This window comes from Octopus sinensis, linkage group LG28 (genome assembly GCF_006345805.1).
Source record: "Octopus sinensis linkage group LG28, ASM634580v1, whole genome shotgun sequence".
Taxonomy (NCBI): domain Eukaryota; kingdom Metazoa; phylum Mollusca; class Cephalopoda; order Octopoda; family Octopodidae; genus Octopus; species Octopus sinensis.
This window is the reverse complement of record NC_043024.1, coordinates 5,146,656-5,173,396: the sequence shown is the minus strand read 5'-3', so window position 1 is coordinate 5,173,396 and position 26,741 is coordinate 5,146,656. Positions and strand designations below refer to the sequence as shown.

Below are 26,741 nucleotides of genomic sequence, written 5' to 3'. Positions count from 1 at the left end.
ATGATTTCATGTCAAAGATTTACCATAGATGTCACATTCATATAGTTTCTATATTCTGTGGATGTCTTTATGAGATACGTCCTTTGTCCTTCTGAGGAAATGTTGTACAACAAATATCACTGTGTTACGGACCCATTTCATAAGGAAAGACATCTGTTTAAATCAGGAATGATTTTGTGTAAATGATTTGCCAGAGATATCACTGTGAATTGATTTTTCTTGAGTGTGAATGCATTTGTGTATAGTTAAGTGACTGTTTCGAGAGAACATCTTACCATAGATATCACAGGGTATGGTTTCTACCCTGTATGAATACGGTTGTGGTGAGTTAAGTCACTGTTCTGAGAGAATGATTTACCACAAATATTACAAGGTTATGGTTTGTCCCCTGTATGAATACGCTTGTGTTTAGTTAAGCTATTGCTTTCAGAGAATGATGTACCACAGATATCACAGGTATATGGTTTCTCACCTGTATGAACACATTTGTGAGTAGTTAACCTACCGCTATGAGAGAATGATTTACCACAGATATCACAAGAATACGGACTCTCTCATGTATGAATCCATTTGTGAGTAGTTAAGCTACCGCTATAAGAGAATGATCTTCCACAGATATCACAGGAATATGGTTTCTCTTTTGTATGGATACGTTTATGTTGAGTTAAGCTACTGTCCTGAGAGAATGACTTACCACAGATATCACAAGAATATGGACTCTCTCCTGTATGGATACGTATGTGATTGGTTAAGCTACTGCCACTAGATAATGATTTACCACAGATATCACAATGATATGGTTTCTCTCCTGTATGAACACGTTTGTGGTTAGTTAAGTTACCACATTGATAGAATGATTTACCACAGATATCACAATGATATGGTTTCTCTCCTGTATGAACACGTTTGTGGTTAGTCAAGTTACCACTTTGATAGAATGATTTACCACAGATATCACAGTGATATGGCTTGTCCACTGTATGAGTACGTATGTGAATAGCTAAGCTATGATAACGAGAGAATGATTTACCACAGATATCACAGTGATACCGTTTCTGCCCTGTATGAATACCTTTGTGCTGAGTTAAGTTACTGCCATTAGAGAATGATTTACCACAGATATCACAGTGATATGGTTTCTCTCCTGTATGAACCCATTTGTGAGTAGTTAAGCCACCGCTTTGAGAGAATGATGTACCACAGATATCACAGGAATATGGTTTCTCTCCTGTATGAATACGTTTGTGTTGAGTTAAGCCACTGTCCTGAGAAAATGACTTACCACAGATATCACAGTGATATGGTTTCTCCCCTGTATGAATACGTTTGTGCTTAGTTAAGCTATCGCTTCGAGAGAATGATTTACCACAGATATCACAAGGATATGGTTGTTCCCCTGCATGAATTTGTTTGTGTTGATTGAATTTACTTTCTTCTAAGAATGACTCTTTGCAGATGTCACAGTCATATGATGATTTTCCTAATTCTTCCGACATCTCTTCAAGAAAAATATAATCAATCCTTCAAGTTGTACAGATCAACAACTTTTCAAAAATATTTCTCCTCTCACCAAAATATATGGATATTTTGCTACTTTTTGCTTTTATAGTTTATTCCAAACAAATGTCACTTCTCTTATATTTCTTCTAAATGTGATCAATGCCAATATTTAAAAATGTCACAAATACTGTTCGGAAATCTATCAAAGTATATTTAAAAGAGACAATTATCTCTTGCACATTTCAGACACAGAAGTAAAGAAATGCTTTCTCTCTCAGAGGAAATATTTTACTGTAATTCAGCAATGTTTTATAGAAGCAGGATTATATGTTTGTAGAATATCTTTGCAGAGTCTTTCAAACATGATACATATTGATGATTCTTTAAAAGTAAAAAATACTTTTTAGCCAATTTCATGTGATTTTCTGAAAGAATAGAAAAAATAATACAAGACATCAAGTATGTTTAAAAGGCAGATATTCAAAAGAGCAAATTTACGACATTTCTGTTTTCATAAATTGTAGAAGTAATTCTTTATCTGAACTATTAAACTTATCCCATTTCTGCATTACAAAAATGTTTATATCATAGAGTAGACACATCTATTATAATACCAATTCCTGGAATATAAAGTCTGTCATAGACACACTTCCCCACACACACACACACCAATATACAAATAAATTACTCTAGATTTCTGATGTTTTCATTGCAGTCTTGTATCTTTGTTTGCTAAAACAGACATCGCTCTTTCTCTACCTTCATCATCATCGTTTAACATCTGCATTCCACGCTGGCATGGTTTGTGAGGTTTGACTGAGGATTGGCAAGCCATGAGGCTGAACAAGGTTTCAATCTTATCAGGCAAGATTTCTACAGCTGGATGCTGTTTGAGCATGTAGCAGTTGCCTTTTATGTGCCACAGAGCCAGTCAGGTAGCACTGGCATCGACCATGCTTGAAAGGAGCTTTGTATGTGCCACCGGCATGGGTGCAAGTCAGGCAGCACTAGCATCAATCATGCTCGAATGGTACTTTTTACATGCTACCTGCATGGGAGCCATATATACAAATACATATATATATATAGGGCTATTAGACAAAAGAAACAGGCTTGGAAGGACTGGAAGAACGGTGGTAGCAGGGAAGTGTATCAGACTGCCAGAAGGGGAGCTATGAGGCAGGTGTATTTAGCCAGAGGGGAAGCAGATAAGAAAAAATTTGCCAATGTTCTGCGCCGTGAGGATGAAAGACTTGAGGTATTTCGTGTTGCAAGACAGTGTGTGAGAGAAAATCGTGACATGGCAGGAGAGAAATGTGTTCGCAAGGATGACGGTTCACTTGTGCTAAATGAGGATGCAAAGAGAGAGGTTTGGAGACGCCACTATGAAAGGTTGCTGAATGAGGAAAATGAATGGGATAAAGAGAGTCTGCCGAATGTCGACCCAACAGAGGGACCAGCAATCCGAGTTGACAGTTCCTTAGTAGTTAAGGCAATTACAAGCATGAAAACGGAAAGCCCCAGGCCCATCAGGAATTACTGCAGAGATGCTCAAAATATCTGGTAGTGTCAGCTATAGCCTAGTCACCCGTATAGTTAACCAGGTGATACATGAAGGAGTCATACCCAATGACTGGTGTAGCAGCATAATAGTCAACTACTACAAAGGTAAAGGTGACGCCCTAGATACAAATAACTACAGGGGTATCAAGCTGCTGGATCATGTAATGAAGGTTACGGAGAGGGTTATAGCCCAACTAATTAGAGAGAGGGTTAGTTTAGATGAGATGCAGTTTGGGTTCGTGCCAGGGAAAATTACTAGTGATGCTATATTCCTGGTAAGACAGCTACAGGAGAAATACCTAGCCAAAGATAAGCCCCTGTACCTGGCTTTTGTTGACATGGAGAAAGCCTTCGACAGGGTCCCCCGATCCCTTATCTGGTGGTCAATGAGGAAACTAGGGATAGATGAATGGTTAGTGAGAGCTGTGCGAGCCATGTACAGAGACGCTGCAAGTAAGGTGAGGGTTGGCAACGAGTACAATGAAGAACTCCGGGTAGAGGTTGGGGTCCACCAAGGTTCAGTCCTCAGTCCCCTCCTATTTATCATAATCCTCCAGGCAATAACGGAGGAATTTAAGACAGGATGCCCCTGGGAGCTCCTCTATGCTGATGACCTTGCTCTATTTGCTGAGTCACTATCAGAACTGGAGGAGAAGTTTCAGGTGTGGAAGCAAGGTTTAGAATCGAAGGGCCTTAGAATCAACCTAGCCAAAACCAAAGTCCTAATAAGTAGGAAGATAGACCAATCACAAACGCCTTCAGGTAGATGGCCCTGCTCGATCTGTAAAAAAAGGTGTAGGTAGAAACTCTATAAGGTGCACCAAGTGTAAGCTATGGACACATAAGAGGTGCAGCAATGTCAAAGGAAGGCTAACTAGGAAAATAGTTTTTGTCTGTGGCAGATGCTCAGGAGCAATAAACACTGAAAATGTGCAGAGACCAACTTCCACCACGTTCCAGGGAGAAAAACCAGAAGTACTTGATAGCTTCCGCTACCTAGGTGACCAAGTCAGTAGCGGGGGTGGGTGTGCTGAAAGTGTAACTGCTAGAGTAAGAATAGCCTGGGCAAAGTTTAGAGAGCTCTTACCCCTGCTGGTGACAAAAGGCCTCTCGCTCAGAGTAAAAGGCAGACTGTATGATGCATGTGTACGTACAGCCATGCTACATGGTAGTGCATGGGGTGTGACTGCTGAGGATATGCGTAAGCTCACTAGAAATGAAGCCAGTATGCTCCGATGGATGTGTAATGTCAGTGTTCATAATTAACAGAGTGTAAGTACCTTGAGAGAAAAGTTGGACCAAAGAAGCATCAGTTGTGGTGTGCAAGAGAGACGTTTGCGCTGGTATGGTCGTGTGGCGAGAATAGATGAAGATAGGTGTGTGCGAAAGTGCCACACCCTTAGCAGTTGAGGGAACCTGTGGAAGAGGTAGACCCAGGAAAACCTGGGACGAGGTGGTGAAGCACGACCTTCGAACTTTAGGTCTCACCAAGGAAATAACTAGAGACCAAGACCTATGGAAGTATGCTGTGCGTGAGAAGACAGTTGACTTATACATACCTTTCCTTCTTGGGACACAAAACTCCACTTGTGAAGACCCGTTGAGGCAAGTGAAAATAAAAATCAAACCAAATCAAATCAGATATCAGAAAGTAGAACCAAAATCGAAGTCGATCAACATCAATGGAAATTGCAGCTGTGATACCATTGCCGATGACAAGTAAGCGAAATATCCGATCGTGGCCGTTGCCAGCGCCGCCCCGACTGGCCTCCGTGCCGGTGGCACGCAATAGCACCATCCGTTCGTGGCCGTTGCCAGCCTCGCCTGGTCCCCGTGCCGGTGGCACGTAAACCATCTGATCGTGGACGTTGCCAGCGCCGCCCCGACTGGCCTCTGTGCTGGTGGCATGTAAAGGCACCATCCGTTCGTGGCCGTTGCCAGCCCCGCCTGGTCCCCGTGCTGGTGGCACGTAGCACCATCCGTTCGTGACCGTTGCCAGTCTCGAGTGGCCCCCGTGCCAGTGGCACGTATAAAGCACCCACTACACTCACGGAGTGGTTGGCGCTAGGAAGGGCATTCAGCCGTAGAAACACTGCCAGATCAGACTGGGCCTGATGCAGCCTTCTGGCTTCAGAGACCCCAGTTGAACCGTCCAACCCATGCCAGCATGGAAAGCGGACGCTAAATGATGATGATGATGATATATACGGTTAGCACAACGTTAATATTTTGGTGAGCATAAAAGATGAATAAATGTCAGTAAATAATATTGATGACTCACTAACAGCATCAAAATCCTTAGTGGGGAAATTTTAACGTAGGAAAAATTATTGGTTGATGTGGAGAATGAAAGCCAGATTCCTCCAAAGAGTTTGGTGCGTCCTGAAGAAGGCAATGTGCTGTTGAAATGGCCGCCACGTTCACCTGAGCTGACACCTTGCCGTTTCTTTCTCAGGGAGGGCCTAGTCTATGTCTCCCCTCTTCCTGCAAGCCCAGAGGAACTTAAGCAGAGAATTATTACCATACTGGTCGTGAGATGTGCGAAAAATAACAGCTAAATAACTCATAAATCACAGTTAATTTTTTTCTTTTTTTGGTGGTTAATATAGGGCGTAACAAATATCAGAAAATCAAAAAAAAAAATGTGTGTAATAGGTGTAAAACAACTTCCTATGAACGAATATGAAAAAAAAAATTCGCGCACGCGAAAGGGGGGTGGGGGAGATTCCTCGGAAAATTCACATCGGGAAGTTCCGAAAGCGTCTGAGGGGCTGACCTGGGCACCAAAACAAAAAAAAAATAGTGTAATATGTGTAAAACAACTTGCTCTAAACGAATATGACAAAAAAAAATGCGCTCTCGCGAAAGAGGGGTGGGGGAGAGGCCTCGGAATATTTATATCGGGAATTTCCGAAAGCGTCTGAACCGGGCACAAAAACAAAAACAAAAACAGCGTAATAGGTGTAAAACAACTTGCTCTAAACGACTATCATGAAAAAAATGCGCGCTCGCGAAAGGGGGGTGGGGGAGAGGCTTCGGAAATTTCACATCTTCAGTCCACGGCCTTTAAACTAAGAAAAAATAGTGTAATTGGTGTAAAACTACTTGTTCTAAACGAGTATCAAGAACACACACTCACACATGAATCATAAACTCCGTATTTCGCAAAAAAAAAATAAAGAGAAGAAATTCTGGAAAAAGTGAAGAAATGTTGGATCTCCGCCATGTGAATCAAAATACGTGTCAGAAACATCTTGAAATACTACAGAAATTATGTTACGAAAATGATAATGTATACATACCTCTTTGAGTGGTCCATCGATAATGATGATAAAGAAATGAGTTGGATTTGAACTCAGAATATTGACTAACACAACTACATACTACAAGACTCAAAATATTCAGCCAAGTCACCACCCTTTAACTAGCAATAATAATAACATCAATAACATAACAGCCAAAAGATTTATTTGTTCTGAAAATAACAATCATAGTAAATAAATATGTTCTTTAATATTCACATTCATGTGCACAGTTAAACACACTTACATACAAACAGTCACGCATGCATAATACAGAACGGAACACATAAATGAAGGATGCATTACTTAGTATATATTACATCTAGAGAATTTTGATTAATAAGTCAAATATGCAAATTATAAAGATAATTAATTGCTTTACTAAACAGTGTTGTAAAGGTGAAAGAATAAATTTGGGAAAAAAATACACGCCAAAACTAATTAATAAAGGATAATTAGGGAAGGATTGACACAAAATAATAATTTTTTCTGTCTCTTTTTTTCTGATAAATGCATCTTAATAAGTGAGAAGAATTGCATATATCTGAACTATTTCAAAGAAAAGCATAAATTTAATGTTTAAAATAGCTTTAACCAAGGAATGAGATCCAACATTTCTTCACTTTTTCCAGAATTTCTTCTCTTTATTATTTTTTTTTTGCGAAATACGGAGTTTATGATTCATGTGTGAGTGTGTGTTCTTGATACTCGTTTAGAACAAGTAGTTTTACACCAATTACACTATTTTTTCTTAGTTTAAAGGCCGTGGACTGAAGATGTGAAATTTCCGAAGCCTCTCCCCCACCCCCCTTTCGCGAGCGCGCATTTTTTTCATGATAGTCGTTTAGAGCAAGTTGTTTTACACCTATTACGCTGTTTTTGTTTTTGTTTTTGTGCCCGGTTCAGACGCTTTCGGAAATTCCCGATATAAATATTCCGAGGCCTCTCCCCCACCCCTCTTTCTCGAGAGCGCATTTTTTTTTTTCATATTCGTTTAGAGCAAGTTGTTTTACACATATTACACTATTTTTTTTTTGTTTTGGTGCCCGGGTCAGCCCCTCAGACGCTTTCGGAACTTCCCGATGTGAATTTTCCGAGGCCTCTCCCCCACCCCCCTTTCGCGTGCGCGAATTTTTTTTTTCATATTCGTTCATAGGAAGTTGTTTTACACCTATTACACACATTTTTTTTTTGATTTTCTGATATTTGTTACGCCCTATATTAACCGGGATTATATTAGGTGCTTAAAGCAACACTCCACACACACAAAAATTAAATAAATTAGAAAAATATATTAATTCTAACTTTTAATGATGTAGAAGAACCGCCAGAAATAAAGACTTCCTATGTTTCAAATAAAAGCCGTTCCATTTCCTCTCGATACGATATTTGCTTTTCGTTTCAGTATTTTAAGTGCACACTCGTATTTTTATACATTCCCCATTTCTTACGAATTACATCGTAATTTTCCCGCATTTACCGAAATTATCGAATTTACACGTCAGAAAGAAAGATAAATGTTATCTAAACAAGGGATTAATCCGACGTTTTTACAAATAATTTAGAAAATAACCAAAAGTGCAATGAAATGTCTAAAAGAAAACGACAACACAATAAAAGTATTAAAAAGTATTAAAATTACAGCCTTTCGTATAATTTCGTCTTAGTGAGATTTTTTTTTTTAACTTTCTCAACACATCGAAACAAATAAATATACATAATACGACACATATATAATAGAAATGTTTAAATAAATACTTACATAGTAATAGATATGGAGAAAAAGAGTGAAGGAGGAAGATGTGAGAACTGGAGTCAGAGTGGACAACGACAGCTTCAACAGAATTTCTAGATTTCTACAACAAACGTTAATTAATATTTTTCAGGTCCACATAATCGTAAAGGCTGTATCTGTTTGTTTAGACACTTAATTACCAATTATTTGTATATATTTGATTGGGTTTTCTCTTAAATATCAGTTGTCAAGTGGAACTGATCAAACAATGAAGGTGCGTGAGAAACAAGAACAAGAAATACACTTAATTAGGAAGAGTTTTTACGATGAAGAACGGGAACTAACTCCAGTCTTTAAAGAATTGCGGCTTTACTTTAATAGATTTTGGATTTTGTGAAAGAGATTTCTTCAATATTCGGCTTCATCACTGTTATGTGTAGTTTCGTTCTAATGGGATAGACAACTCAATACGAAGCATAGTTATTCTTTTACGTGTTTATTTACTTTTCCATGTTACACGAACTGGACTACATTCACCTCTATTACTTTAGACACAGCGTAGTAATACTTATAAAATAGTGCCAAAAGCGGGGACGTATTCCACACACGCACGCGGCTCTACTTTATAGATTTGGTACTTTGTAAAAGAGATTTCTTCAATATTCGGCTTCATCACTATACTTGTTATTATCACCAGCTTTTTTCCGGCCACCTGTGGAAATAATCGAGTGTAGTGAAAATTTCAGTATTTGAGGTATCCCTATAATTTTCCACGCTGAATTCCATCAGTTAATTTGCTTCTTCCACAAAAAGTTTTTAAAGTTACTGTGGTTTAAAGTTTAATCATTCTTACCCATTTAGAAAACAATATTTGGAAGCTGTCGTTTTGTTCAAGTAAAAAAACCGGGTGAAATATCAAAGTATTGTGATTTTGTACATTTTACACGGAAATTCATACGATTCTGCAAATACGTGATATAAAAAAAAACTTAGTTCAATTAAAAAACAAATTACTTTTCACTATGCACTGTCCATCACCATTTCCTCCACCACAACCATCATCTCTCTCTCTCTCTCTGTGCCTTAAATCTCACCATCAGAACATCACCACTCTGCTAAAATTATATTGCTAACTTCTCTATATCATCAACTTCAACTAACTATTTTAACCATGTAATAAATATTATGTTCCCCCTATCACATATCATGTACGCTTCTCTCTGTCCCTCTTTCTATCTTACTCTTTGCTTTAATATATGGGTGCTTGAAACTCTCAGAAAAGAATTGCTGCGACCAGTATTCCGTTTGGGATATGCTTTTGAAATGGAAAGAAAGCATGCCCTTTTTTGGAAACGACTTGTGACTGGAGATGAAAAATGGATTGCATGCTTAGTGTTGTGCAAAACTGATCCTGGAGTTTGCAGAAATATCCCCCAAGCAACCAAAGATGAATATCCATGGCAACACACCTGTGCTTTGTGTTTAGTGGGATCATAAAGGCATTGTTTGTTATGACCTTCTCCCATAAAACCAGACCATTAATTCTGATGTGTTCTGTCATCAACTGGCTAATTTGAACCAAAATATATCAAAGAACTGTGGCTGGAGATTACCAACAGAAAAGCATTAGTCTTCCAACAAGACAATGCCCGACCATTGTCAAAAAGAAAGGATTCACCCTATCTCCCTTATAGTCTTCATTGTTATCATTTTTATGTTGTATGTTTTTTAAACCAATATTCTTTCACCAGATGCATTCTTAATTGAATTCTTTTCTTTTTGCATCTTGTACAGATTTAAGTCTTTAATTTTATAAATATATATTTGTATTATCTTTTAGCTGTTTATCCATTATCCAAAAACAAAAGGTCCCGGTCACTAGTCATGGCCTCGGTGTCTAGTGAGGCAATGGATTGGATTATTCCTGAAACCAAAACACTCTAAAGTGGAGCCTGTATTGTGACTGCATCAAAAGATAGTCGCTCATTTGCTACTCACTGAAAACTGAAGGAAATTGGAATACGGTAATTACTTAATATACTTTATGAACAATTTTATAGACACAGAACTCATAAAATAAATATTCGCTCATATTTTTCCAGTTTTCTCATAAACAGAAAAAAATTACATTTTAAAATTTACATGGGCACAATTTCTTATCTAAAACATGAGAAGTGTATACTAAAAAAATTACCTTATATGTAAAATATAGGGGTCACAATTTAATGTAACATGGCTTACTCTGAAAACCACATCAATGGTAACTTGTAAGCCAAGGTGATGGGTCAGAGAGCCAATACACATTTCAATTTGTAGGTGTTGTAACAAAACTCAGTTCAAGGAAAAAAAAAACATTACTTTTCACTTTGTATTCACCATCACAACCACCACCATCATCTGTCTCTCTCTACCTTTCTTTAATCTCTCCATCAGAACATCACCCACCTTCTAAAATTATATTCCTAACTCTCCTCTATATCACAACCTTCCACTAAATATGTCAACCTATCACGTCATGCACGCTTCTCTCTCTTCCCGTCCCACTCATGGTCTTATCCTTTCTCTCCAATCACATGAAAGTGTTACTGACGACCTAAGTAACGTAATGACAAGCAGAATTATTATAAGACCACCTTCCTTTACTTTTCCCTCCCCCTCACCCCACTACTCTAACTAACGTAAATACACAAGTTGAACAAACAAGCTTCTGATTACATATATACACGTACATTATTTTTGTGGGAGGTTTGGATAATATTTTTTGCAAGGTAATTACAAATCACAAGGAAACCGGAGAAAAGTTTGATATTATTTATTCAGCATTACATGTGTTTCATTTCCTAACAGGAATCAAAAACTTTTACATGTGTAGAAAACATGTAAGACATTTCCTATAAGAAATTCTTCAGACATACAATAGTTTATGTGAGTGTGTGTGTCTGTGTATGTACCCTTGTCCAAATATTATGTGATGTTCGTAAAGGGCCATCATGACCGTCATACTTGTGCAGTTGTTCATTTCCAGTCCTCTGCGTAAAATATGTCTCACCAGGGAAAATATTTCTTGCTTGGAAACAGATGAGGATTGGTCACAACAAAGGTACCCAGATGTAGAAAATCGCCATCAATGAATTCCATCTGATCCACAGAAGCATGAATAGGAGAATTTTAAATGATGAGGATCATCATCATCGTGGTTCCTCTTCTGTATGAATGCATTTACATTTCAATAATTGATCCATTTTCATAGATTGATTTAGCACAAATAGCTTAGGTTACAGTTATATCTTTCATATTAATAGGACTGTGTACAAACAATTCACCATTTTGAAAGAATGATTCAGGTTTAACATCACAGTGATAGGTTTTCCTTCCTCTGTCAATGCTCTTTTGATTCAATAATGGATGATTTCATATCAAAGATTTACTATAGATGTCACATTCATATAGTTTCTATATTCTGTGGATGTCTTTATGAGATACGTCCTTTGTCCTTCTGAGGAAATGTTATACAACAAATATCACCGTGTTATGGACCCACTTCATAAGGAAAGACTTTTGTTTAAATCAGAAATGATTTTGTGTAAATGATTTGCCAGAGATATCACTGTGAATTGATTTTTCTTGAGTGTGAATGCATTTGTGTATAGTTAAGTGACTGTTTCCAGAGAACATCTTACCATAGATATCACAGGGCTATGGTTTCTACCCTGTATGAATACGGTTGTCGTGAGTTAAGCCACTGTTCTGAGAGAAAGATTTACCTCAGATATTACAAGCTTATGGTTCCGCCCCTGTATGAATACGCTTGTGTTTAGTTAAGCTACTGTGTTGAGAGAAAGATTTACCACAGATATCACAGGTATATGGTTTCTCTCCTGTATGAACCCATTTGTGAGTAGTTAAGCTACTGCTATGAGAGAATGATGTACCACAGATATCACAGGAGTATGGTTTCTCTCCTGTATGGATACGTATGTGGTTATATAAGCTACCGCTATGAGAGAATGATTTACCACAGATATCACAGGTATATGGTTTCTCCCCTGTATGAATACGTTTGTGTTTAGTTAAACTACTGTTCTCAGAGAATGATTTACCACAGATATCACATTGATATGGTTCCTCCCCTGTATGAATACGTTTGTGTTGAGTTAAGCCACTGTTCTGAGAGAATGATTTACTACAAATATCACAGCTATATGGTTTCTCCCCTGTATGAATACGCTTGTGTTTAGGTAAGCTGCTGCTTTGAGAGAATGATTTACCACAGATATCACAGTGATATGGTTTCTCACCTATATGAATACGTTTGTGTCGAGTTAAGTGACTGCTAGTAGAAAATGATTTACCACAGATATCACAGTGATATGGTTTCTCCCCTGTATGAATTAGCTTGTGTGTAGTTAAGCTACTGTCACTAGAGAATGATTTACCACAGATATCACAGTGGTAGTTTTTATCTCCTGTATGGGTATGTTTGTGAATATCTAAGCTATGAGTACGAGAGAATGATTTACCACAGATATCACAGTGATATGGTTTCTCCCCTGTATGAATACGTTTATGTATAGTTAAGCTACTGCTAATAGAGAATGATTTACCACAGATATCACAGGAATATGGCTTCTCTCCTGTATGAACCCGTTTGTGTTGAGTTAAGTTACCACTTTGATAGAATGATTTACCACAGATATCACAGTGATATGGTTTGTCCCCTCCATGAACCCGTCTGTGAGTAGTTAAGTTACCTTCTTGATAGAATGATTTACGACAGATATCACAGGGATATGGTTTCTCTCCTGTATGAATACGTATGTGTCGTGATAAGTGACTGCCATTTAAGAATGATTTACCACAGATACTACAGTGATATGGTTTTACCCCTTCATGAATTTGTTTGTGTTGATTGAATTTAGTTTCTTCTAAGAATGACTCTTTGCAGATGTCACAGTCATATGATGATTCTCTTAATTCTTCCGACATCTCTTCAAGACAAATAAAATCAATCCTTCAAGTTGTACAGATCAACAACTTTTCAATATTATTTCTCCTCTCACCAAAATATATGGATATTTTGCTTCTTTTTGCTTTTAAAGTTTATTCCAAACAAATATCACTTCTTTTATATTTCTTCTAATTATGATCAATGCCAATATTTAAAAATGTCGCAAATACTCTTTGGAAATCTATCAAAGTATATTTAAAAGAGAAAATTATCTCTTGCACATTTCAGACACAGAAGTAAAGAAATGCTTTCTCTCTCAGAGGAAATATTTTACTCTAACTCAGCAATGTTTTCTAGAAGCAGGATTATACGTTTGTAGAATATCTTTGCAGAGTCTTTCAAACATGATACATATTGATGATTCTTTAAAAGTAAAAAATACCTTTTAGCCAATTTCATGTGACTTTCTGAAAGAATAGAAAAAATAATATAAGACGTAAAGCATGATTAAAAAGCAGAAAAATAAAAAGTGCAAATTTACGACATTTCTGTTTTCATAAATTGTAGAAGTAATTCTTTATCTGAACTATTAAATTTATCCCATTTCTGCATTACAAAAATGTTTATATCAGAGTAGACACATCTATTATAATACCAACTCCTGGAATATAAAGTCTGTCATAGACACACTTCCACACACCAATATACATATAAATGACTAGATTTCTGATGTTTTCATTGCAGTTTTGTATCTTTGTTTGCTAAAATAGATATCGCTCTTTCTCTACCTTCATCATCATCGTTTAACATCTGCTTTCCACGCTGGCATGGTTTGTGAGGTTTGACTGAGGACTGGCAAGCCATGAGGCTGAACAAGGTTTCAATCTTATCAGGCAAGATTTCTACAGCTGGATGCTGTTTGAGCGTATAGCGGTTGCCTTTTATGTGCCACGGAGCCAGTCAGGTAGCATTGGCATCGACCATGCTTGAATGGTACTATGTATGTGCCACCGGCATGGGTGCAAGTCAGGCAGCACTAGCATCAATCATGCTCGAATGGTACTTTTTACATGCAACCTGCATGGGAGCCATATATACAAATACATATATATATATATATGCGGTTAGCTCAACGTTAATATTTTGTTGAGCATAAAAGATGAATAAATATCAGTAAATAATATTGATGTCTCACTAACAGCATCAAAATCCTTAGTGGGGAAATTTTAATGTAGGAAAAATTATTGGTTGATGTGGAGAATGAAAGCCAGATTCCTCCAAAGTGTTTGGCGTGTCCTGAAGAAGGCGATGTGCTGTTGAAATGGCCGCCACGTTGCCATTTCTTTCTCAGGGAGGGCCTAGTCTATGTCTCCCCTCTTCCTGCAAGCCCAGAGGAACTTAAGCAGAGAATTATTACCATACTGGTCGTGAGATGTGCGAAAAATAACAGCTAAATAGCTCATAAATCACAGTTGATTTTTTTCTTTTTTTGGTTGCATGACCGAACGAATTCTCGGACGCAAAAATTCTGAAAATTCCCCCAAATAAAAATATGTGACGAGGGATTATATTAGGTGCTTAAAGCAACACTCCACACACACAAAAATTAAATAAATTAGAAAAATATATTAATTCTAACTTTTAATGATGTAGAAAAACCACCAGAAATAAAGACTTCCTATGTTTCAAATAAAAGCCGACCCATTTCCACTCGATACGATATTTGCTTTTCGTTTCAGTATTTCAAGTGCACACTCGTATTTTTATACATTCCCCATTTCTTACGAATTACATCGTAACTTCCCCGCATTTAACGAAATTGTCGAATTTACACGTTAGAAAGAAAGATAAATGTTATCTAAACAAGGGATTGATCCGACGTTTTTACAAATAATTTAGAAAATAACCAAAAGTGCAATGAAATGTCTAAAAGAAAACGACAACACAATGAAAGTATTAAAATGACAGCCTTTCGTATAATTTCGTCTTAGTGAGATTTTTTTTTCTTTAACTTTCTCAACACATCGAAACAAATAATGTACATAATACGACACATATATAATAGAAATGTTTAAATAAATACTTACATAGTAATAGATATGGAGAGAAAGAGTGAAGGAGGAAGATGTGAGAACTGGAGTCAGAGTAGACAACGACAGCTTCAAGAGAATTTCTAGGTTTCTAATAATCGTAAATGCTGTATCTGTTTGTTTAGACAGTTAATTACCAATCATTTGTATATATTTGATTGGATTTTCTCTTAAATATCAGTTGTCAAGTGGAACTGATCAAACAATCAAGGTGCGTGAGAAACAGGAGCAACATTTAAAGGGAATTACGATGCCTTAACAAGGGGAACTAACTCTTGGCTTTAAATAATTGCTGCTGTACTTTTACACGTTTCAGTCATGTGACTGCGGCCACGCTGGATTACCGCAGGAATTATTCTTTGTAAGCACAGGACTTATTCTATAGGTTTCTTATCCTTGCCGGTTCTTTACCCTTTGAAAGGCAAATCCAGAAATTAATCTTTTTTGTGGATCTTTTCGGTTTGAACGGCAGTTTTTTTCTAGCGGTGTCATATGAAATTGTCACACGTAATTATGTGCCTAGTATCGATCTATTGTATTTCAATCTATTTAGGGTCAGGGGTTGGGGGAAGGTATCTTTTTTTCTTCACAAATGTAAATAAACCCAATCTGTTTCTTAAACGAGGGACATATTCATACGGCACAGAATGTTTTTTTTACCTCAATGGACGTCATTGATTGGTTCAAATTGCAGAAATTGAAGAAAAAACAAGTATCTTACAAACCATAGAATTTTCTCAATAAAGCCAAGAGAAAAAGATGTTTTATAAACACATTCTACCAGTATTCGAAGTTTAAAATTTTTTATTTACCTAGAAATTATGTTAAAAAAACTGCCGTTCAAACCGAGAAGATCCTATATGTGTTAAAAAATCTCATCACGTAATCGAACCTATGAGAGAGCCTCTGCCTTGTCGCTCGACATGCTAAAAATAGCAGCCAAAGTATACCCCTATCTAAATCACATGCCCATTGTACGTAATGTCCTAGATTATCCCTCAAAAGACAGTTTGCTGAAGGCTGGAATGTCTTTGATGATACGTTTGCTGTATCAGGTTTCATTTGAGGCTAAATAACATTATGGTAAATTTCTATATTAACTCCCGCATGATTTTCACTAAGAAAAAAATCAAAACGTCAAATTTTTTGCATGGAATCAACTACCCTGACCTCCTAATATGCTACAAAACCCTTTTACGGGTCCAAAAGACGGGGTGGGGTGAGGTGGAAGCCATTTTTTTTTTTTAACTTAGAAAAAACACATAAGGACAATGGGGAAGTGTTTGATATTATTTATTCAGCATTACATGTGTTTCATTTCCCAATAGGAATTACAAACATTTACATGTAGAGAAAAAGTGTAAAAGATTTCCTTGAAGAAATTCTCCAGACATACATGTGTGTGTACCCTTGTCCAGATATTATGTGATGTTCGTAAAGGGCCATCATGACCGTCATACTTGTGCAGTTGTTCACTTCCAGTCCTCTGCGTAAAATATGTCTCAGCAGGGAAAATATTTTCTTGCTTGGAAACAGGTGAGGATTGGTCACAAGAAAGGTACCCAGATGTAGAAAATCTCCATCAATGAATTGCATCTGATCCACAGAAGCATGAATAGGAGAATGTTAAATGATGAGGATCATCATCATCGTGGTTCGTCTTCTGTATGAATGCATTTACATTTCAATAATTGATCATTTTCATAGATTGATTTAGCAATATGTATCTGTGGTACATCATTTTCTGATGATAGTAATTTAACCAATTCATACAGGAATTTCTAGGTTTTTACAACAAACGTTAATTAATATTTTTCAGGTCCACATAATCGTAAATGCTGTATCTGTTTATTTAGACAGTTAATTACCAATCATTTGTATATATTTGATTGGATTTTCTCTTAAATATCAGTTGTCAAGTGGAACTGATCAAACAATCAAGGTGCGTGAGAAACAAGAACAAGAAATACACTTAATGAGGAAGAGTTTTGACAATGAACAACGGGAACTAACTCCAGTCTTCAAAGAATTGCGGCTCTACTTTATAGATTTGGGATTTTGTGAAAGATGTTTCTTTGATAATTCTGTCTCATAAATTATTATTATTGTCATTATTACCAATCCTGCCGAATCTTTTCTGTTTGGCTGCACATATGGAAATTTTTAATAATTCACATATTCATATATAAATATATATATAAAAAAATATATATGCTCTTTTATTCTTTTACGTGTTTCATTCATTTGATTGCGGCCATGCTGGAGCACCGCCTTTAGTCGAGCAAATCGACCCCAGGACTTATTCTTTGTAAGCCCAGTACTTTTTCTATCGGTCTCTTTTGCCGAACCGCTATTTGACGGGGACGTAAACACACCAGCATCGATTGTCAAGCAATGCTAAGGGGACAAACACACACACACATACATATATACGACAGGCGTCTTTCAGTTTCCGTCTACAAAATCCACTCACAATGCATTGGTCGGCCCAGGGCTATAGCAGAAGACACTTGCCGAAGATGCCACGCAGTGGGACTGAACCCGGAACATGTGGTTGGTTAGCAAGCTACTTACCACACAGCCACTCCTATACATATATATTCAAAGGTTTTCATAAATTGTAGAAGTAATTCTTTATCTGAACTATTATATTCATCCCATCTCTCTATTTTCAAGAGGTTTATATCACAGACACATCTATCGTAATAACACCTCCTGGACATTGCGTTTGTACTAGACACACACCAATATACATGTCAATGACACTAGATATCTGATGGTTTCACCTCAGTCATGTGTCGTATTACCACAGCTTTGTTTGGTAACATAGACATCACTCCTCCTCTGCCTCATTCTGTACATTCGTAAATACACAAATACATAGATACGGGCAGCTTAATGTCAAAATTTTGTTAGGCATGAAACATGAAAAAAAGTCAGTAAAGTATCAACATTCTTTTCTACTCTAAGGCACAAAGCTCGAAGTTTTTGAGGAAGGGCCAGTCAATTAGATTGATCCCAGTACATAACTTGTACTTAACTTATTGACCCCGAAAGGATGAAGGGCAAAATCGACCTTGGCGGAATTTGAACTGAGAACGTAAAGACAGACAAAATACTGCTAAGCATTTCATATGCCAACCCCCCCTGCTACACCCATGCCAACCCCCCCTGCTTGCGAAGACATGTTGGGGCAAGCGAAATCGAAATCGAAACCGAATTGAACCAGCCAGGATCCCTGGCCTGGTGGTACGTAAAAAGCACTATCCGACTCGTGGCCGTGGCACGTAAAATACTCCAATGCGACCGCACGACAGGCACCCATGCCAACCCCCTTTGCTTGTGAAGACATGTTGGGGCAAGCGAAATTGAAATCGAATTGAACCAGCCAGGAACCCTGGTCTGGTGGTACGTAAAAAGCACTATCCGACTCGTGGCCGTGGCACGTAAAATACTCCAATGCGACCGTACGACAGGCACCCATGCCAACCCCCTTTGCTTGTGAAGACATGTTGGGGCAAGCGAAATCGAAATCGAATTGAACCAGCCAGGATCCCTGGTCTGGTGGTACGTAAAAAGCATTATCCGACTCGTGGCCGATGCCAGCACCGCCTCAACTGGCTTCCGTGCCGGTGGCACATAAAATACACCAATCCGACCGTGGCCGTTGCCAGCCTCGCCTGGCACCTGTGCAGGTGGCACATAAAAAGCACCCACTACACTCACGGAGTGGTTGGCGTTAGGAAGGGCATCCAGCTGTAGAAACATTGCCAGATTAGTCTGGAGCCTGGTGCAGCCTTCTGGCTTCCCAGAACCCCGGTCGAACCGTCCAACCCATGCTAGCATGGAGAACGGACGTTAAACGATGATGATGATGAGATATATATATATATATATATATATATATATATATATATAAACACGGTAGAAGTAAAGACCTGAACCCTTCAAAGGGATGTTTAGCATCGAAGTTCCTGAGGAAAAGCCTAATTTGTAATTTCAAAAGGATTATATTTTCCTCAAAGTTACGAGGGAAAAACTCGGATCTTGTGAATCGTCCGAAGTCCTCTACCCTACACCCTTGGAAAAGATTTTCCCCACAAATTTCTTTATAATCGTAATCTATACCGTCTGAAAGGTATTTATATAAAATTTCATTTTTAAAAACCCATTTTAAAGTTATGAGGGAAAAACTTCGGATCTTGTGAAAATTCCGAAGGCCTCTCCCCACCCTCGTTGCTTTCCGGGCCTTTTTGTTTTCAGATTCGTTCCCTACCCTCTTTTTTTTTTTTTTACACCAGTTCCACTAATTTTTTTTTTCCATTTCGTTTCCGGGAAATAATACCTTCTTTCTTTTTTTTTTGCGAAATACGTATAAAAATACGGAGATTATGATTCATGATAATCATTTAGAACAAGTAGTTTTACACCAATTACACTATTTTTTTCTTAGCTTAAAGGCCGTGGAGTGAAGATGTGAAATTACCCGAGGCCTCTCCCCCACCCCTTTCTCTTGGCTTTATTGAGAAAATTCTATGGTTTGTAAGATATTTGTCGTTTTTTCTTCAATTTTTGCAATTTCAACCAATCAATGACATCTATTGGGGTAAAAAAACATTCTGTGCCGTATGAATATGTCCCTCGTTTAAGAAACAGATTGGGTTTATTTACATTTGTGAAGAAAAAAAGATACCCTTCCCCCCACCCCTAACCTTAAAATAGATTAAAATGCAATAGATCGATACTAGGGTCATAATTATGAGTGACAACTTCATATGACACCACTAGAAAAAACTACCGTTCAAACTGAAGAGATCCAATACTTGTTCTTACAAGCTTCATGTGTGCATGTGAAATCTCATTTTCTTCTTTTACATATTTTACCTACACATATGAACAATGGCCCAGCAACAAAATTTGCTAAGGGAGTGCAAACCCAGGTCCTAATTTTTTTAATGAAAAATGTGGATTTTTCCAATGTTATCACGTCATACACAACACTGCATTTGCCATTACCCTCCTCCCACATACCACATGGATCCACCTTACTCACCAACACTTCTTCCACCCCACTCACTATCACCTTTCTCTCCCTTAGGTTTACCTTCAAACCCTTGCTTTCAAATGCCTCCTTCCATTTCCAAAACTTCTCTCTCATCAGAACAAGGTCATCTGCATACAGTATCTCCATTTACAGTCTCTTTCTTGCACTCTCCTTCTCCACTATTGCAAACAACAATGGTAACAACACACATCCCTGATGCACACCAACTTTCACCACAAACAAGCTCGTTACTATATATATATATATGCCGTAAATCCTCGAGTATAACACCTAATCCTTGTGTATAATACACACCCCTTCTCTAACTTGAGTCGTGCATCATTAAGCCAGCAGCACCTAGTCAAACAAACACTTCCACGCATGCATAATACAATAATGGTGATGTTCTTAACTGTTATATGGGAATGTAAATATGTTTGCAAATTGTTTTTGTTACATGTTATTCTGTGTTCTGAATACTTTTATTTTAATAAATGTTGCTTATTGCAAGTTATGGATGATTATTTTGTGACTTCATTGCTTTCAGGCTTAGCTTAAGGTATTTTCGCGCCTGACAGCAAAATAGAGACTCAGACATAGCTTAGAAAATATTTTTCATTTTTAACCTTGTGTATAGTACGCACTAGGGATTTTGACCGATAAATTTTGGGAAAAATGCGGATTATACTCAAGGATTTACAGTCTATAAATATATTATTTTTGTGGGCGGTTTGGATGATATTTTTTGCAGAGTAATTACATAACACATAAGGACAGTGGAGAAAAGTTTAATATTATTTATTCAGCATTACATGTGTTTCATTTCCTAATAGGAATTACAAACTATTAGATGTGTAGAGAACATGTAAGATATTTCTTATAAGAAAATCTTCAGACATACATAAGTGTGTGTGTGTGCACCCTTTTCCAGATATTATGTGGTGTCCGTAAATGGCCATCATGACCGTCATACTTGTGTAGTTGTTCATTTCCAGTCTTCTGTGTAAAAAATGTCTCACCAGGGAAAATATTTCCTTGCTTGGAAACAGGGAAGGTATCAATGAATTCAATCTGATCCATAGAAGAATGTAAAAGTGAATGTTAAATGATGAGGATCATCATCATCGTAGTGATATGGTTCCTCTTTTATTTGAATTCATTTATGTTATAATTGATCATTATCAGATATCTTAGGGTATGGCATATTCTTCATATTAACAGGACTGTGTATAATTAATTCACCATTTTGAAAGAATGATTCAGGTTTAACATCACAGTGATATGTTTTCCTTCCTCTGTCAATGCTCTTTTGATTCAATAATGGATGATTTCATGTCAAAGATTTACTATAGATGTCACATTCATATAGTTTCTATATTCTGTGGATGTCTTTATGAGATACGTCCATTGTCGTTCTGTGGAAATGTTATACAACAAATATCACTGTGTTATGGACCCACTTCATAAGGAAAGACTTGTTTAAATAAGCAATGACATTGTGTAAATGATTTGCCAGAGATATCACTGTGAATTGATTTTTCTTGAGTGTGAATGCATTTGGGTATCACTAAGTGACTGTTTCCAGAGAACGTCTTACCATAGATATCACAGGTATATGGTTTCTACCCTGTATGGATAGATTTGTGTTGAGCTAAGCCACTGTTCTGAGAGAATGATTTACTACAGATATCACAGCGATATGCTTTTTCACCTGTATGAATACGCTTGTGTTTAGTTAAGCTGCTGCTTTGAGAGAATGATCTTCCACAGATATCACAGGTATATGGTTTCTCCCCTGTATGAATACGTTTGTGGTTTGTTAAGCTACTGCCATGAGAGAATGATGTACCACAGATATCACAGGTATATGGTTTCTCCCCTGTATGATTACGCTTGTGTTTAGTTAAGCTGCCGCTTTCAGAGAATGATCTACCACAGATATCACAGTGATATGGTTTCTCCTCTGTATGAACCCATTTGTGAGTAGTTAAGCTACTGCTATGAGAGAATGATTTACCACAGATATCACAGGAATATGGTTTGTCTCCTGTATGGATACGTGTGTGTTGAGTCAAGCTACTGCCATCAGAGAATGATTTACCACAGATATCACAGTGATATGGTTTCTCTCCTGTATGAACCCGTTTGTGTTGAGTTAAGTGACTGCCATCAGAGAATGATTTACCACAGATATCACAGTGATATGGTTTCTCACCTGTATGAATACGTTTGTGTCTCGTTAAGTTACTGCCAATAGAGAATGATTTACCACAGATATCACAGTGATATGGTTTCTCCTCTGTATGAACCAATTTGTGAGTGGTTAAGCTACTGCTATGAGAGAATGATTTACCACAGATATCACAGGAATATGGTTTCTCTCCTGTATGAACCCGTTTGTGTTGAGTTAAGTGACTGCCATCAGAGAATGATTTACCACAGATATCACAGTGATATGGTTTCTCTCCTGTATGAACCCGTTTGTGTTCAGTTAAGTTCCTGCCATGATAGAATGATTTACCACAGATATCACAGTGATATGGTTTCTCTCCTGTATGAATACGTTTGTGTTTCGTTAAGTTTCTGCCATGATAGAATGATCTACCACAGATATCACAGTGATATGGTTTCTCCCCTCCATGAATCCGTCTGTGAGTAGTTAAGTTACCTTCATGATCGAATGATTTACCACAGATATCACAGTGACATGCTTTCTCCCCTGTATGAATACGCTTGTGTCTGGTTAAGTAAACTGCCTGACTGAATGATTTGCCACAGATATCACTGTGGTATTCTCTGTCCCCTGTATGGATTTGTTTGTGAATAGCTAAGCTATGAGCACGAGGTAATGATTTACCACAGACAGTACAGTGATATGGTGCTTCCTCTTTATGAATTTGTTTGTGTTGATTGAATTTACTTTCTTCTAAGAATGACTCTTTGCAGATGTCACAGTCATATGATGATTTTCCTAATTCTTCAGACATCTCTTCAAGAATAATAAAATTGCACCTTCACGTTGTACAGATCAACAACTTTTCAAAAATAGTTCTTCTCTCATCAAAATATATGGATATTTTGCTTCTTTTTGCTTTTATAGTTTATTTCAAACAAATATCACTTCTCTTATATTTCTTCTAAACGTGATCAATGCCAATATTTAAAAATGTCGCAAATACTCTTTGGAAATCCATCAAAGTATATTTAAAAGAGAAAATTATCTCTTGCACATTTCAGACACAGAAGTAAAGAAATGCTTTCTCTCTCAGAGGAAATATTTTACTATAATTCAGCAATTTTTTATAGAAGCAGGATTATACGTTTGTAGAATATCTTTGCAGAGTCTTTCAAACATGATACATATTGATGATTCTTTAAAAGTAAAAAATACTTTTTAGCCAATTTCATGTGATTTTCTGAAAGAATATAGAAAATAATATGACATCAAGTATGTTTAAAAGGCAGATATTCAAAAGTGCAAATTTACGACATTTCTGTTTTCATAAATTGTAGAAGTAATTCTTTATCTGAACTATTAAATTTATCCCATTTCTGCATTACCAAAATGTTTATATCATAGAGTAGACACATCTATTATAATACCAACTCCTGGAATATAAAGTCTGTCATAGACACACTTCCACACACACACACACACACCAATATACATATAAATGACACTAGATTTCTGATGTTTTCATTGCAGTCTTGTATCTTTGTTTGCTAAAACAGACATCGCTCTTTCTCTACCTTCATCATCATCGTTTAACATCTGCTTTCCACGCTGGCATGGTTTGTGAGGTTTGACTGAGGACTGGCAAGCCATGAGGCTGAACAAGGTTTCAATCTTATCAGGCAAGATTTCTACAGCTGGATGCTGTTTGAGCATGTAGCGGTGGCCTTTTATGTGCCACAGAGCCAGTCAGGTAGCATTGGCATCGACCATGCTTGAAAGGAGCTTTGTATGTGCCACCGGCATGGGTGCAAGTCAGGCAGCACTAGCATCAATCATGCTCGAATGGTACTTTTTACATGCAACCTGCATGGGAGCCATATATACAAATACATATATATATATATATATATATATATATATATATGCGGCTAGCTCAACGTTAATATTTTGTTGAGCATAAAAGATGAATAAATGTCAGTAAATAATATTGATGTCTCACTTACAGCATCAAAATCCTTAGTGGGGAAATTTTAATGTAGGAAAACTTATTGGTTGATGTGGAGAATGAAAGCCAGATCCCTCCAAAGAGTTTGGCGCGTCCTGAAGAAGGCAACGTGCTGTTCAAATGACACCTTGCCATTTCTTTCTCAGGGAGGGCCTAGTCTATGTCTCCCCTCTTCCTGCAAGCCCAGAGGAACTTAAGCAGAGAATTATTACCATACTGGTCGTGAGATGTGCGAAAAATAACAGCTAAATAACTCATAAATCGCAGTAGATTTTTTTCTTTTTTTGGTTGCATGACCAAACGAATTCTCGGACGCAAAAATTTCTGAAAATTCCCCCAAATAAAAATATGTGACGAGGGATTATATTAGGTGCTTAAAGCAGCACTCCACACACACACACAAAATTAAATACATTAGAAAACCATATTAATTCTAACTTTTAATGATGTAGAAAAACCACCAGAAATAAAGACTTCCTATGTTTCAAATAAAATCCGTTGCATTTTCTCTCGATACGATATTTGCTTTTCGTTTCAGTATTTCAAGTGCACACTCGTATATTTATACATTCCCCATTTCTTACTAATTACATCGTAATTTTCCCGCATTTAACGAAATTGTCGAATTTACATGTTATAAAGAAAGATAAATGTTATCTAAACAAGGGATCGATCCGACGTTTTTACAAATAATTTAGAAAATAACCAAAAGTGCAATGAAATGTCTAAAAGAAAACGACAACACAATGAAAGTATTAAAATGACAGCCTTTCGTATAATTTCGTCTTAGTGAGATTTTTTTTTCTTTTAACTTTCTCAACACATCGAAACAAATAAATGTACATAATACGACACATATATAATAGAAATGTTTAAATAAATACTTACATAGTAATAGATATGGAGAGAAATAGTGAAGGAGGAAGATGTGAGAACTGGAGTCAGAGTGGACAACGACAGCTTCAAGAGAATTTCTAGATTTCTACAACAAACGTTAATTAATATTTTTCAGGTCCACATAATCGTAAATGCTGTATCTGTTTCTTTAGACAGTTAATTACTAATCATTTGTATATATTTGATTGGATTTTCTCTTAAATATCAGTTGCCAGGTGGAACTGATCAAACAATGAAGGTGCGTGAGAAACAAGAACAAGAAATACACTTAATGAGGAAGAGTTTTTACAATTAACAACGGGAACTAACTCCGATTTCTTTATTACCTACCAGGGGCGACGAAGAGGGGACATTACAAAACATTGGGGACATAGAACATTATAATTAAATTTATGAACAATGAATTATCAAATGAAAAAATGATAATATGAAAGCGACGCTCTCGGCCCCATCCGCCAGCATCACTTACCTGTCCTTTATCACCCATTTCCAATTACAATTCCTAGTTTTTCTATCACACTCTTCGTTTTCCTTTCATACATCTCTATCATTTCACCCTGCATCGGCACTGTCATCCGTTTTATACGCTCTTCCTCACCCTTCCTCACCAATGTCTCCATAAATTCAAATTCCAAAACCGCGTAACTACCATCTTCATGTTCGGGCCATAAGTCTTTATGTACCATCCTTTTCGGGTTCTGGGTGTCCCTTCTCCTCGCAACACACAAAAAATAGGTCCTGGGACTTTGTTCTTTCTGTGTGTCTGCATTTGTTTTTGTTTTTCTTGTAGGCGGGGAGTGGGTGGAATCGCTGTTTGCAGGGGAGGGATGGGACTCAGAGGGTACGGGTGGGTTGGGGTTTCGTACTGTTTTCTTTTTTCTTTCTTTTCCTTTTTTTTATCCCTTCTTGCCACTCTTGCTGGATCTCCTCCTCTTCAGTTGCTTCCCTTTCTGTTTGGTTCTCCTTTTCTTTAGTGTCTTCCTTCTTTTGGGGTTCCGTAACGATTTCCTTTTCCTTTGGTGGGGGAGGGCAGTAGGCTCTTATGTGACCCCTCAGGCCAGACTTATAGCACCTGGGTGCCCTGCCCTCCACCCACACTCTCATAATAATGTTCCCTGTTCTTATAGTATCTGTCAGCCTTTCCATTGTTTCCGCCTCCGTCTGTATATTCATGTCCAAGGTAGCACCTCTCACGCCTTCGTATTTCATCGTGGCGTGGAGGATGTCCACCTTTTCCTCGTTTCCCTTAATCGCCGCTGCCGTTATGTATTCACCCTCTAGGTGTGGAGGTATTCCCTCCACCCTAATTCTTGTGGTCCTTCTATTTAGATACGAGGGCAGTAAGTATATTTTCTCGGTCTTCACCACCTTGGCTGCTATTTTTTTGGCGACGTTCTCACTTCTATACTGCACCGTTACCGTTCCATACTCCATTCCTCCAGTCAGGTAAACAATTTCCTCTCCAGTCTGTTTCAATGCCT

General features: G+C 37.4%; 2 protein-coding genes across 2 annotated transcripts in view; both read right to left on the bottom strand.

The window, feature by feature from the left end:
• Positions 1–417: 417 nt before the first annotated feature.
• On the bottom strand, positions 418–7,841 carry LOC115225632 (zinc finger protein 675-like). The gene is made up of 2 exons (XM_036514496.1): positions 7,817–7,841; positions 418–1,396 (listed from the first exon to the last, which is right to left on the bottom strand). The coding sequence occupies exons 1-2, from the start codon at positions 7,839–7,841 to the stop codon at positions 555–557; spliced, it is 867 nt and encodes a 288-aa protein (XP_036370389.1). The 3' UTR covers positions 418–554.
• Positions 7,842–12,321: 4,480 nt separating this feature from the next.
• Positions 12,322–26,741, bottom strand: part of LOC115225710 (zinc finger protein 98-like) — a gene marked incomplete at its 3' end in the record, with an annotated part of 34,158 nt that continues 19,738 nt past the window's right edge. The window contains exons 2-3 of the mRNA XM_036514495.1: positions 22,352–23,598; positions 12,322–12,520 (exon numbers count right to left, since the gene is read on the bottom strand). Of these exons, the coding sequence (XP_036370388.1) occupies positions 12,322–12,520; positions 22,352–23,169 (1,017 nt within the window). The remainder of the gene's footprint in view (positions 12,521–22,351; positions 23,599–26,741) is intronic.